Source organism: Salmo salar, chromosome ssa24 (genome assembly GCF_905237065.1).
Source record: "Salmo salar chromosome ssa24, Ssal_v3.1, whole genome shotgun sequence".
Lineage (NCBI taxonomy): Eukaryota > Metazoa > Chordata > Actinopteri > Salmoniformes > Salmonidae > Salmo > Salmo salar.
In genome coordinates, this window is record NC_059465.1 from 22,421,432 (window position 1) to 22,436,221 (window position 14,790).

The 14,790-nt window shown below is 43.4% G+C and overlaps 1 protein-coding gene across 1 annotated transcript in view; it reads right to left on the reverse strand.

Moving 5' to 3' along the window:
* Positions 1 to 3,226: 3,226 nt before the first annotated feature.
* Positions 3,227 to 14,790, reverse strand: part of ncs1b (neuronal calcium sensor 1b) — a 34,700-nt gene continuing 23,136 nt past the window's right edge. Inside the window, 6 exon segments of the mRNA XM_014171850.2 lie at positions 3,227 to 4,870; positions 7,822 to 7,935; positions 8,643 to 8,720; positions 9,024 to 9,112; positions 9,558 to 9,582; positions 9,584 to 9,637. Coding sequence (XP_014027325.1) covers positions 7,837 to 7,935; positions 8,643 to 8,720; positions 9,024 to 9,112; positions 9,558 to 9,582; positions 9,584 to 9,637 — 345 coding nt within the window. The 3' untranslated portion in view covers positions 3,227 to 4,870; positions 7,822 to 7,836.

A 14,790-nucleotide genomic window follows, 5' to 3' on the forward strand; every position in this document is an offset into this window, starting at 1 on the left:
GCTCTGAACGGGGCGGAGATGGGTGTTAAACGGGTCCTGAGTAGGAACAAGCTGTTTTTTTTGTGTGTGTAACTTGACCCGGCTATGACTTCCAACCCAAACCCTATATCCCACATTCTCCTGGCTGGGTACACTTTATCCAACAGCATTGGATCCGGCCAACCTAGTTTGGTACAAAGCAATTGTGCACAACTTTTACAGTGGAGAATACTTGTGGTCATGACTCAAGAGCATTGTCCAAATGGCTTGGGTTTTATTAATAGCAGCGTTTATATTCAGCTGGCATCTAATTTTGTACATGCTACTCTCTGGTAGTAGCCTGTCATAACAGTATACTATCCCTCTGGTGCATGAATGGAATCAGTGGCTTGACAAGATACAGAGAAATGCTGTACCAGATGTGTTTTCAGAGGAAAGGTTTAGGAAGCCAAACGTCCCTTTCTCTTCAGATTACACATTCTGATAAGAGCGGATACTTCGATTGCATCACATGCTGAAGCATTCGCTCTCAGTGATCTCTTTTCTGTATTTTCTTTTCATTAGATTTATTTGAGCCCAAATAAATAGGTAACTGTCACGCCATGCAAGCCGCGAGACCGAGGTAGCATATCCGTACGTTTGGTGAGGAGATAAGGCAACCTACATGAGGAAGGAAAGGGGCTGTCTAGAATGGGAACAATTCAGAGACCCAAAAAATAACCATTGGTGTCTGACAGGAAATAACAGGAAATCGACAGAGATTTAGAGTCACACTTCTGTGACTAAAGGAATTATCATTTCAGTCTCCTATTCCACATTTCTTCTTACCAAAAAAAAGCATTTCAAAGAGAAACAATACCTTTTATAGGATGCTGAAGCAACGCCAGAAAACAAGAAATTAACGCTGTTTGCTACAGTGATAGACATTTTATCTTTCTGAACCAACCAGGTCATAATTCAGACAAACAGCGCATTCGGAAAGTATTCAGACCCCTTGACTTTTTCCACATTTTGTTATGTTACAGCCTTACTCTAAAATGCCTTTTCCCTCCTCATCAATCTACACATAATAACCCATAATGACGAAATTTTGGCAAATTTATTACAAATAAAAAACGGAAATATCACATTTACAAGTATTCAGACCCTTTACTCAGTACTTTGTTGAAGCACCTTTGGCAGCGATTACAGCCTTGAGTCTTCTTGGGTACACCTGTATTTGGGGAGTTTCTCCCATTCTTCTTTGCAGATCCTCTCAAGCTCTGACAGGTTGGATGGGGATTGCCACTGCTCAGCTATTTTCAGGTCTCTCCAGAGATGTTTGATTGGGTTCAAGTCTGGGCTCTGGCTGGGCCACTCAAGGACAATCAGAGATTTTTCCCGAGGCCACTCCTGCGTTGTCTTGGCTGTGTGCTTAGGGTCAATGTCCTGTTGAAAGGTGACCCTTCGACCCAGTCTGCGATCCTGAGTGCTCTGGAGCAGGTTTTCATCAAGGATCTCTCTGTACTTTGCTCCATTCATATTTCCCTCGATCCTGACTAGTCACCCAGTCCCTGCCGCTGAAAAACATCCCCCAGCATGATGCTACCACCACCATGCTTCATTGTAGGGATGGGGACAGGTTTCCTCCAGACGTGAAACTTGGCATTCAGGCCAGAGTTCAATCGTGGTTTCATCAGACCACATTATCTTGTTTCTCATGGTCTGAGAGTTCTTTAGGTGCCTTTTGGCAATCTCCAAGCGGGCTGTCATGTGCCTTTTACTGAGGAGTGGCTTCCGTCTGGCCACTCTACCATAAAGGCCTGATTGGTGGAGTGCTGCAGAGATGGTTGTCCTTCTGGAAGGTTCTCCCATTTACATTTACATTTTAGTCATTTAGCAGATGCTCTTATCCAGAGTGACTTACAGTAGTGAATGCATACATTTCATACAATTTCATACATTTTTATTTTTTTTGCTGGCCCCCCGTGGGAATCGAACCCACAACCCTGGCGTTGCAAACACCATGCTCTACCAACTGAGCTACAGAGGAACTCTGGAGCTCTGTCAGAGTGACCATTGGGTTCTTGGTCACCCCCCTGACCAAGACCCTTCTTCCCCGATTGCTCAGTTTGGCCAGGCGGCCAGCTCTAGGAAGAATCTTGATGGTTCCAAACTTCTTCCATTTAAGAATGATGGAGGCCACTGTGTTCTTGGGGACCTTCAATGATACAGACCTTTTTTGGTACCCTTCCCCAGATCTGTACCTTGACGCAAACCTGTCTTGGAGCTCTACAGACAATTCCTTCTACCTCATGGCTTGGTTTTTGTTCTGACATGCACTGTCATCTGTGGGACCTTATATAGGCAGGTGTGTGCCTTTCCAAATCATGTCCAATCAATTGAATTTACCACAAGTGGACTCAAATCAAGTTGTAGAAACATCTTAAGGATGCACCTCAGCTCAATTTCAAGTCTCATAGCAAAAGGTCTGAATACTTATGTCAATAAGGTATCTGTTTGTTTTTTTATATATATATTTACAAACATTTCTGAAAACCTTTTTTCGCTTTGTCATTATAGGTGTTGTGTGTAGATTGATGAGAAAAAAAAGTAACAAAATTTGGAAAACTTGAAGAGGTCTGAATACTTACCAAATGCACTGTATGAGCATGGCACACTTTCATCCTCCTTTTGCACCACGTAGTAACTCCAATTCTAATGGCTCTTAGATCTCCTGCACTCAACCAGATGGATAAGAATGAACAGACAGTGTTGAACTTGCTGAGGACCTGCCTAGCCTGTACCCAGCCACTATATACCCAATCAGTATGACTTTCACCAACAAAGTGATTGCACATCAAGAACATCAATACTTCTTAATGGACTATTTGAAGTGAGGCAGTCTGCTGTAGGAATACTTAAAGTTAGGGTATAAAAGCTTACACTGTGAGTTTATGGTGTTAGACTAGAGTATGGATTTGAAATGGAAAGCACTCATATCTATGAACTGTCATAAAGCACTGTTTAATGAACAAGTTAGTCTTTGTTTCACCAAGTGAGACCACCAGGCTTTGATGGATAAATCCCTAATTAATGATAACAGGGTAATTTATGTTTAAATTGTACAAAAGCCAGAATCTCCATTGAACTTCAATCACTTTCTGTCTGAGTTCTGTTCCTTTATCCCCTTTCGATTAAACGGGTATTTGAGGGAACCGAGCCACGATTTAGGAAACAAATTCAATCACACAAATGTAAAGGCAGCCACTTTTAAAATGCTTTTTATTCTGTGCTCTGTGTTCTTAAATGCAAATGACAGCACAGGGGGAAATGATCTTTCTCGCTTGAGTAAGGCTAAATCAATGAAGCTGACAAATACCTAATGTTCAGACTGAAATAACCGAGACTGAAGGGGAAAAAGCATCATCACATGCTGGGATCTGTGATTTCTGTTGAACACACAGGACAGACACAAAGACGACAGACTCAAACACACAGCCCGCAAACAGCTTTACAACGAGAATGTATGCCTGTTTGTTCTCAATAGCCGAAGCCTTGTTTATACACAGGGTGGAGTAAGATGCGCTCAAAGGAAATAATGAGCCTCAATTGGGATATGTCAACTGTGAAGAATTACACTGTGTTGCTTGGTCATGCCATTCAAGAAGTGGCTTTAAACATTACAGTGCCTTGCTGGTAGTGCTGATGGGAAAGGGAATAGACATATAACACAATAGGAGGCACATACCACAAACATAATAAATTAATCCTTACAAAAGCCCCTCTCTGCCCACTTTCCCCTCAAATAAAAATAGAAAAGAAATCTCCTCAGAAGGAAGCGGGTTTGTTTTTGAAGGAGGATGAAATAAAGGCATTCCATTAAAAAAACTCTTAAGCTTCATTTCATGTGAATAAACAGCACTCCAACAAATGCAGCAAAGCAACAAATATTAAATGTTAGACACCTATTTACACTGAGTGTACAAAACATTAGGAACATCCGCTCTTTCCATGACATAGACTGACCATGTGAATTCAGGTGAAAGCTATGATCCCTTATTGATGTCACTTGTTAAATCCACTTCACTTCACTTCAGTGTAGATGAAGGGGAGGAGACAGGTTAAAGAAGGATTTTAAAGCCTTGAGACAATTGAGACATGAATTTTAAGTGCCTTTGAACAGGGTATGGTAGTAGGTGCCAGACACACCAGTTTGAGTGTGTCAAGAACTGCCACACTGCTGGGTTTTTCACACTAAACAGAACTGAGGCTGTTCTGAGGGCAAAAGGGGGTGCAACTCAATATTAGGAAAGTGTTCCTAATGTTTTGTACACTTAGTGTATACTATATCATATATACATGGGTTTATAAACAAGTTGATCTCTCTCCACACTATCAAATCAGTGCCTGTTGATGGCTCCTGCTGTAGTCTTTCAGGTAGCCATGTGACAGCTCTCCACATGTCAGTCACACCACTATGGCTCTGTTGAGCGCCGTTCACAGTTCACACACACCTCAAGGGGTATCCTCCAGTGTAGACCACAGGGAAAAACAACCTTTACACTCTCTCTAAAGCTGGTCTTCAGTGCTGTCCATCCCTTGTTTGAGTTCTTGAATGAAGTCCACAGACATATACCATCAACAAATTCCTTCCTCGCATGTATATGTTCAGTGTCTCTTACCCTCATGTCCTTGTTTTATTTTACATGTTGTAATATCAGAGGGCTCAGAGTTGTTTTCAATGCTTAGTGGAGATGAATATGTGCAATTGAGGACAGTATTACACAAGTCCGTGCCCGCCTCCTCACCCTCCCACGTCTCCTGGATGGTACATGGAGGGATGTTGATGTTTGTAGATGCTTCTTCTCATAGCAGGTGCGATGGCACTGTGTTAGATTCACTTGGGAATCTGTAATAATAATCACCATTGAGTTCAATGTGGCAATGAAATCAGACATGGAAACAAACAGTGCAAGATCCTATTGACAATAAGGGACCCTGAACTCTATAAGAAGTAAATGCAAGGCTACTTTAAACCCAAGCGGCCCCATGCATCTCTCTATATTGAGCTCAAAAACTCTGTCACATGTTGAGCAGAACGTCAGCTACAATTGGCAATAATGGGCAGTTGAATACATTAGACAGAGGGAGGAGACCAGCTAACTGCCCTCTCTCCTCTCTGAGCACTGTAAGGATGTTTGATCAGCAGCAATCAGCAGAGGTTAGTTTATTTAAATATATATATAACCTTTATTTAACTAGGCAAGTCCGTTAAGAACAAATTCTTATTTACAATGACGGTCTACCCCGGACCAAACCCTAACCCGGACGATGCTGGGCCAATTGTGCCCTGCCCTATGGGACTCCCAATCACGGCCAGTTGTGATACAGCCTGGAATCGAATCAGGGTCTGTAGTGACGCCTCTAGCACTGAGATGCACTTAGACTGCTGCGCCACTCGGGAGACCCAAATGTTGAAAAATGCACAAGAACAAACTGTGGTCTGACAATGGCTGCTCTGCATTGTTTTTAGACCATGCGAGTCTCTGAAAACTGTACTATAATGTCATCCTCAACAGATCAATTGACCACACAATTCATAGTTTCTCTAATTATACCAACAACAAAAAAATGTGATTGTATGATATGTAGATCCATGTGACATTTCCATCACTGGGATGCTGCATGATTAAGATAAAGAGATCACTTTATTGGTCAATTACACACAAGGTCCAACCAAAATGTTACTTCAGCTTTTAACCCAACCCCTCCGAAAAACACATGCATACATATACAGGTTTTTACACATACATACATACACAGGTTTTTGCATATACATTCATAGGTTTTTACATATACAGGTTTTTACACATACATACATATATATATATATACGGGTTTTTACACATACATACATATACAGGTTTTTACACATACATACATACATACATACATACATACATACATACATACATACATACATACATACATACATACATACATACATACATACATACATACATACATACATACACAGGTTTTTACATATACATACATATACAGGTTTTTACATATACATACATATACAAGTTATAACATATACATACATATACACGTTTTTACACATACATACATATACAGGTTTTTACACATACATACAGTTGAAGTCGGAAGTTTACATACACTTAGGTTGGAGTCATAAAACTCATTTTTCAACCACTCCACAAATGTTTTGTGAACAAACTATAGTTTTGGAAAGTCGGTTAGGACGTCTACTGTGTACATGACACAAGTAATTTTCCAACAATTGATTACAGACAGATTATTTAATTTATAATTCACTGTATCACAATTCCAGTTGGTCAGAAGTTTACATACACTAATTTGACTGTGCCCTTAAACAGCTTGGAAAATTCCAGAAAATTATGTCATGGCTTTAGAAGCTTCTGATAGGCTAATTGACATCATGTGAGTCAATTGGAGGTGTACCTGTGTATGTGTTTCAAGACCTACCTTCAAACTCAGTGCCTCTTTGCTTGACATCATGGGAAAATCAAAAGAAATCAGCCAAGACCTCAGAAAATAATTTGTAGACCTCCACAAGTCTGGTTCATCCTTGGGAGCAATTTCCAAATGCCTGAAGGTACCACATTCATCTGTACAAACAATAGTACGCAAGTATAAACACCATGAGACCATGCAGCCGTCATACCGCTCAGGAAGGAGACGCGTTCTGTCTTCTAGAGATTAACGTACCTTGGTGAGAAAAGTGCAAATCAATCCCAGGACAACAGCAAAGGACATTGTGAAGATGCCGGAGGAAACATGTACAAAAGTATCTATATCCACAGTAAAACGAGTCCTATATTGACATAACCTGAAAGGCCGCTCATCAAGGAAGAAGCCACTGCTCAAAAACCGCCATAAAAAAAGCCAGACTACGGTTTGCAACTGCACAAGGGGACAAAGATCATACTTTGGAGAAAAGTCTTCTGGTCTGATGAAGCAAAAATAGAACTGCTTGGCCATAATGACCATCGTTATGTTTGGAGGAAAAAGGGGGAGGCTTGCAGCCGAAGAACACCATCCCAACCGTGATGCACGGGGGTGGCAGCATCATGTTGTGGGGGTGCTTTGCTGCAGGAGGGACTGGTGCACTTCACAAAATAGATGGCATCATGAGGGTGGAAAATTATGTGGATATATTGAAGCAACATATCAAGACATCAGTCAGGAAGTTAAAGCTTGGTCACAAATGGGTCTTCCAAATGGACAATGACCCCAAGCATACTTCCAAAGTTGTGGCAAAATGGCTTAAGGAAAACAAAGTCAAGGTATTGGAGTGACCATAACAAAGCCCTGACCTCAATCCTATTGAAAATGTGATGGCAGAACTGAAAAAGTGTGTGCGAGCAAGGAGGCCTACAAACCTGACTCGGTTACACAAGCTCTGTCAGGAGGAATGGGTCAAAATTCACCCAACTAATTGTGGGAAGCTTGTGGAAGGCTACCCGAAATGTTTGACCCAAGTTAAACAATTTAAAGGCAATTGAGTGTATGTAAACTTCTGACCCACTGGGAATGTGATGAAAGAAATAAAAGCTGAAATAAATCCTTCACTCTACTATTATTCTGACATTTCACATTCTTAAAATAAAGTGGTGATCCTAACTGACCTAAGACAGGACATTTTTACTAGGATTAAATGTCAGGAATTGTGAAAAACGGAGTTTAAATGTATTTGGCTAAGGTGTATGTAAACTTCCGACTTCAACTGTACATATACAGGTTTTTACACATACATACATATACAGGTTTTAATATATACATACATATACAAGTTTTCACTGCTCTACTCACCAAACACTTTATGCCTTATACCAGCCCATCGTACAGTGACAGTGCCTGCACAATGGAGGGGTCTGCCTTGGAACCCTCCTGAAACTCCTGCAGGGTCAACTTGCCATCAGCATTCTGGAATGGGGATACAGGAGAAGAGAATGCCATGGAACTGCAGCTGTATTGCAGATCAGGCTACTTTTACTCTATCTTACCAGCAGGGGGCAAAAGTGTTTCTCAAACAAATCCTGAGTGAAGTACCAGAGCCTGTTCTACACGGCTTGGCTGATCTAGTTCAGTGCACTTGGATGGTCAGCTCTCTTCCCTCTGCCCATATAAATGACTGAGTGCTGCTGCTGTGCTCTGAAGCCAATCCTATTGGCTGATTCTGGCACCGGGTATTGAACTGACAAACACACCCAAGCTGGTTCTATCTCATCTCTCACTAAGACGAGGACGTGGAGGGCCTGAGTGAGCTGACTGGGCATTAGCACTGGGCTGTGGTGGTGAGGATAAATCTGTGGTGTTTATAGACCGCAGGCAGTGTTAGTGACGCTGGGATGGCTATGGCTAAGAGGTTAAACTACACTCCCCGCCTCACTGCACTACAGCACAGGACAACAGTAAGAACAAATCCACATTCAGTCTTTTCTGTTGATTTTGCTAGTTAGTTCATTACAATAGTACTGCCACTTACTTGAACAACAAAGTGATCTATAAGTTGTACAACAAAGTGCAAAATAGCTACCAACATACCAAAGATCAACACGTAGTTACATAATGATATCATAACCTATGGTGGTGGTTTTTCCGTTACTACAGTGTTTTATATGGCGATATACCTTGTCCATCATGGCAAAAATACGGTCCACTCTCTTCTCAGGTGTATTCTCTTCTTCTGGTAACTCTACAGTGTTCCCCTGGAATACAAAGGCAAATATACTGTCAATATACATGTCAATGTATTTTGTAGGGGCAGCAGGTAGCCTAGTGGTTAAAGTGTTGGGCCAGTAACCAAAAGGTTGCTAGATCGAATCCCTGAGCTGACAAGGTTAAAAACAAAATCTGTTGTTCTGCACAAGGCAGTTAACCCAATGTTCCTAGGCTGTCATTGTAAATAAGAATTTGTTCTTAACTGACTTGCACAGTTAAATGTAAAACACTGTATGTGCATGCTACCATTTCTCTTTGACATTGGAACATTTTAGCATTGTATAACTTACCACCATCAGATATATGGCATCTACGATGTTTAACATCTCGTCTCGTGTGATGTAGCCATCGTTATCAAGATCATACAGTTTGAAAGCCCCTGTAAAGACAGCAAAAAAACATGGTGAATGCCCAGTACTGACTGTAAATAAAGTTGTTTTGAGATTGTGCAGACGGGGATCGATGAGTGTATGTAGCCTTTATTTTGTACTAATGTATTGTATGCTTGCCAATCAGATTGAAAATGAGTGGCTGTGTGTGGGGGAGTGGAGTAGGATGAGGGTTTTGAGATGGAATGAACCCCTGCATAGTCAGAACCATTTCCCCAAATATTCAAACCCAGGGCTCACACAGTAGGCAACATAATTTAGCTTAATGCGCTACCATGCCTAACTATCTCTTATTTGTTGTCTTCTGTGAGCCTGTTAAGCTCTTTGTTTTGTTCATGCATAACAATAGGATCACAAAGAGCCAGGTCCTGTCACTGAAGTGTCAAAGTGCATCAGGGGGTCACTGCCTAATGTGAAGGGGTCATCTCTCCTTACATCTGAGCTTCTCGTCCAGCGTCCCCCCGAGAGGTCACCGACAGGGCCTGGATGAACTCAGAGAACTCTATGCGTCCGTCCTATTCAATGACAGAGAGAACAAGAGAGAGAGAGAGAGAGAGAGAGAGAGAGAGAAAGAGGGGTAGGGAAGTCAGACAGGCAGAGAGAGAGAGCGAGAGAAAGAGAGAGGGGGGGACAGACAGGCAGCAAGAGAAAGAGAGAGAGAGAGGGAGAGGGGGGATAATAGAGATAGAGAGGCAGAGAGAGAGAGAGAGAGAGGCAGAGAGAGAGAGAGAGAGAGAGAGAGAGACAATGAATATCTTCTTTCACACTAACACCCCAATACACTTTGTTTGGTCTACTGCTGAAAAATGGGACAGACTTGTGCTCCGTGTCCGCTGCTATTTCTGCACTGCACCTGGCTCTCCGCCCGAGGCTAAAGCATGTCATCGCTGGTCATTAGAGAGATGGATGCATGCTGCACGATATTTTGACATTTATTACACACTCATAGAACCATTGTACACTGCTCAAAAAAATAAAGGGAACACTTAAACAACACAATATAACTCCAAGTCAATCACACTTCTGTGAAATCAAATTGTCCACTTAGGAAGCAACACTGATTGACAATAAATTTCACATGCTGTTGTGCAAATGGAATAGACAACAGGTGGAAATTATAGGCAATTAGCAAGACACCCCCAATAAAGGAGTGGTTCTGCAGGTGGGGACCACAGACCACTTCTCAGTTCCTATGCTTCCTGGCTGATGTTTTGGTCACTTTTGAATGCTGGCGGTGCTTTCACTCTAGTGGTAGCATGAAACGGAGTCTACAACCCACACAAGTGGCTCAGGTAGTGCAGCTCATCCAGGATGGCACATCAATGCGAGCTGTGGCAAGAAGGTTTGCTGTGTCTGTCAGCGTAGTGTCCAGAGCATGGAGGCGCTACCAGGAGACAGGCCAATACATCAGGAGACGTGGAGGAGGCCGTAGGAGGGCAACAACCCAGCAGCAGGACCGCTACCTCCGCCTTTGTGCAAGGAGGAGCAGGAGGAGCACTGCCAGAGCCCTGCAAAATGACCTCCAGCAGGCCACAAATGTGCATGTGTCTGCTCAAACGGTCAGAAACAGACTCCATGAGGGTGGTATGAGGGCCCGATGTCCACAGGTGGGGGTTGTGCTTACAGCCCAACACCGTGCAGGACGTTTGGCATTTGCCAGAGAACACCAACATTGGCAAATTCGCCACTGGCGCCCTGTGCTCTTCACAGATGAAAGCAGGTTCACACTGAGCACGTGACAGACGTGACAGAGTCTGGAGACGCCGTGGAGAACATTCTGCTGCCTGCAACATCCTCCAGCATGAACGGTTTGGCGGTGGGTCAGTCATGGTGTGGGGTGGCATTTCTTTGGGGGGCCGCACAGCCCTCCATGTGCTCGCCAGAGGTAGCCTGACTGCCATTAGGTACCGAGATGAGATCCTCAGACCCCTTGTGAGACCATATGCTGGTGCGGTTGGCCCTTGGTTCCTCCTAATGCAAGACAATGCTAGACCTCATGTGGCTGGAGTGTGTCAGCAGTTCCTGCAAGAGGAAGGCGTTGATGCTATGGACTGGCCCGCCCGTTCCCCAGACCTGAATCCAATTGAGCACATCTGGGACATCATGTCTCGCTCCATCCACCAACGCCACGTTGCACCACAGACTGTCCAGGAGTTGGCAGATGCTTTAGTCCATGTCTGGGAGGAGATCCCTCAGGAGACCATCCGCCACCTCATCAGGAGCATGCCCAGGCATTGTAGGGAGGTCATACAGGCACGTGGAGGCCACACACACTACTGAGCCTCATTTTTGACTTGTTTTAAGGACATTACATCAAAGTTGGATCAGCCTGTAGTGTGGTTTTCCACTTTAATTTTGAGTGTGACTCCAAATCCAGACCTCCATGGGTTGATAAATTGGATTTCCATTGATTATTTTTGTGTGATTTTGTTGTCAGCACATTCAACTATGTAAAGAAAAAAGTATTTAATAAGATTATTTATTTCATTCAGATCTAGGATGTGTTGTTTAAGTGTTCCCTTTATTTTTTTGAGCAGTATATATTAGAGCCAAATAAGTTTCACAGCTTTCACATCGATTATACATCTGAAATGGACATCACAGGTTTCTCCCTCTGTCCTATAGGGTAAAGCATTCTCCAGATAGTTTATTTCGCTCCAGCTTTCTTGGATTCCCTCACAGCATCCTGCCACAGCACTCGGAAGAATTTCCAATTACCTTCCAAAAATTGGGGGCAAATCGGTGGCCTGCAGCTTACTGCTGCAAGGGTTCAATTTGTGCAGTACATGGAAATGTCTGCCTAAAAGAGATAGTGGTCAAGTATAAAATGGAATCATAAAGCAGCACTAACAAAGACAGACTGGCTGCAAATTCAGCTCTCTTGATGAAGTTCTGAAATCAAAGCTCATTCAGCTCTACCAGACTTGCACTAATGTATTCTTTAATAGTGCATAGTATTTTGCTATTCCTGCTCTAAAGCAGCATATCTATGACAGGAGCTGCTCCTGGTAAAGCCTGAGAATTGACACCTTGAATAGGATAGTAACCCTGAGAAGAAGTTCCCCACTGCTCCTATTCAGAGAGTGACCCCACTATTAAGACCAATGTGTTCTCTAACAACAGGGTGCTTAGCACAAATGAAGCCCATAAATAAAGAGCAGAACCAGTGTGTGTGTGATCTCCATGGAACAAAGCCCATTACCCACAGGCTATGGCTGCCAGGGGTCATCAGCCAGCCTGGAAGAGCTGTTCTTAACAACACATAGTCCATTTCCCTTTCATTTTTAGGCACCTCTAACCTGTGCTTTGTCAACCCGTTTCACCTCAGATTGGCCCCACAGAAGGGACTCCTTTCCGTGCTCGGATTCCACCTCTGATTAGAGACCATTACACTGCACTACCAGTACCATGACTAGACACTACAAGTACCATGACTAGACACTACCAGCACCATGACTAGACACTACCAGCACCATGACTAGACACTACCAGTACCATGACCAGACACTACCAGTACCATGACCAGACACTACCAGTACCATGACTAGACACTACCAGTACCATGACTAGACACTACCAGTACCATGACCAGACACTACCAGTACCATGACTAGACACTACCAGTAACATGACCAGACACTACCAGTAAATTGACTAGATACGACCAGTACCATGACCAGACACTACCAGTACCATGACTAGACACTACCAGTACCATGACCAGACACTACCAGTACCATGACTAGACACTAACAGTACCATGACTAGACACTACCAGTACCATGACTAGACACTACCAGTACCATGACTAGACACTACCAGTACTATGACCAGACACTACCAGTACCATGACTAGACACTACCAGTACCATGACCAGACACTACCAGTACCATGACTAGACACTACCAGTACCATGACTAGACACTACCAGTACCATGACCAGACACTACCAGTAACATGACCAGACACTACCAGTACCATGACCAGACACTACCAGTACCATGACTAGACACTACCAGTACCATGACCAGACACTACCAGTACCATGACTAGACACGACCATACCAGTACCATGACCAGACACTACCAGTACCATGACTAGACACTACCAGTACCATGACCAGACACTACCAGTACCATGACTAGACACTACCAGTACCATGACTAGACACTACCAGTACCATGACTAGACACTACCAGTAAATTGACTAGATACGACCAGTACCATGACTAGACACTACCAGTACCATGACTAGACACTACCAGTACCATGACCAGACACTACCAGTACCATGACTAGACACTACCAGTACCATGACCAGACACTACCAGTACCATGACCAGACACTACCAGTACCATGACTAGACACTACCAGTACCATGACCAGACACTACCAGTACCATGACTAGACACGACCATACCAGTACCATGACTAGACACTACCAGTACCATGACCAGACACTACCAGTACCATGACTAGACACTACCAGTACCATGACTAGACACTACCAGTACCATGACCAGACACTACCAGTACCATGACTAGACACTACCAGTAAATTGACTAGATACGACCAGTACCATGACTAGACACTACCAGTACCATGACTAGACACTACCAGTACCATGACTAGACACGACCAGTACCATGACTAGACACTACCAGTACCATGATTAGACACTACCAGTACCATGACTAGACACGACCAGTACCATGACCAGACACTACCAGTAAATTGACTAGATACGACCAGTACCATGACTAGACACTACCAGTACCATGACTAGACACGACCAGTACCATGACTAGACACTACCAGTACCATGATCAGACACTACAAGTACCATGACTAGACACTACAAGTACCATGACCAGACACTACCAGTACCATGAATAGACACTACAAGTACCATGACTAGACACTAACAGTACCATGACTAGACACTACCAGTACCATGACCAGACACTACCAGTACCATGACCAGACACTACCAGTACCATGACTAGACACTACCAGTACCATGACTAGACACTACCAGTACCATGACTAGACACTAACAGTACCATGACTAGACACTACCAGTACCATGACTAGACACTACCAGTACCATGACTAGACACTAACAGTACCATGACTAGACACTAACAGTACCATGACTAGACACTACCAGTACCATGACCAGACACTACCAGTACCATGACTAGACACTAACAGTACCATGACCAGACACTACCAGTACCATGACTAGACACTACCAGTACCATGACTAGACACTACCAGTACCATGACTAGACACTACCAGTACCATGACTAGACACTACCAGTACCATGACTAGACACTACCAGTACCATGACCAGACACTACCAGTACCATGACCAGACACTACCAGTACCATGACTAGACACTACCAGTACCATGACTAGACACTACCAGTACCATGACCAGACACTACCAGTACCATGACCAGACACTACCAGTACCATGACCAGACACTACCAGTACCATGACTAGACACTACCAGTACCATGACTAGACACTACCAGTACCATGACTAGACACTACCAGTACCATGACTAGACACTACCAGTACCAACCAGAGACAGCACCCTTAACCTTTTTACTATATGTTACCGTTTGTTTACTAACATTGCAGTGACTTTGAA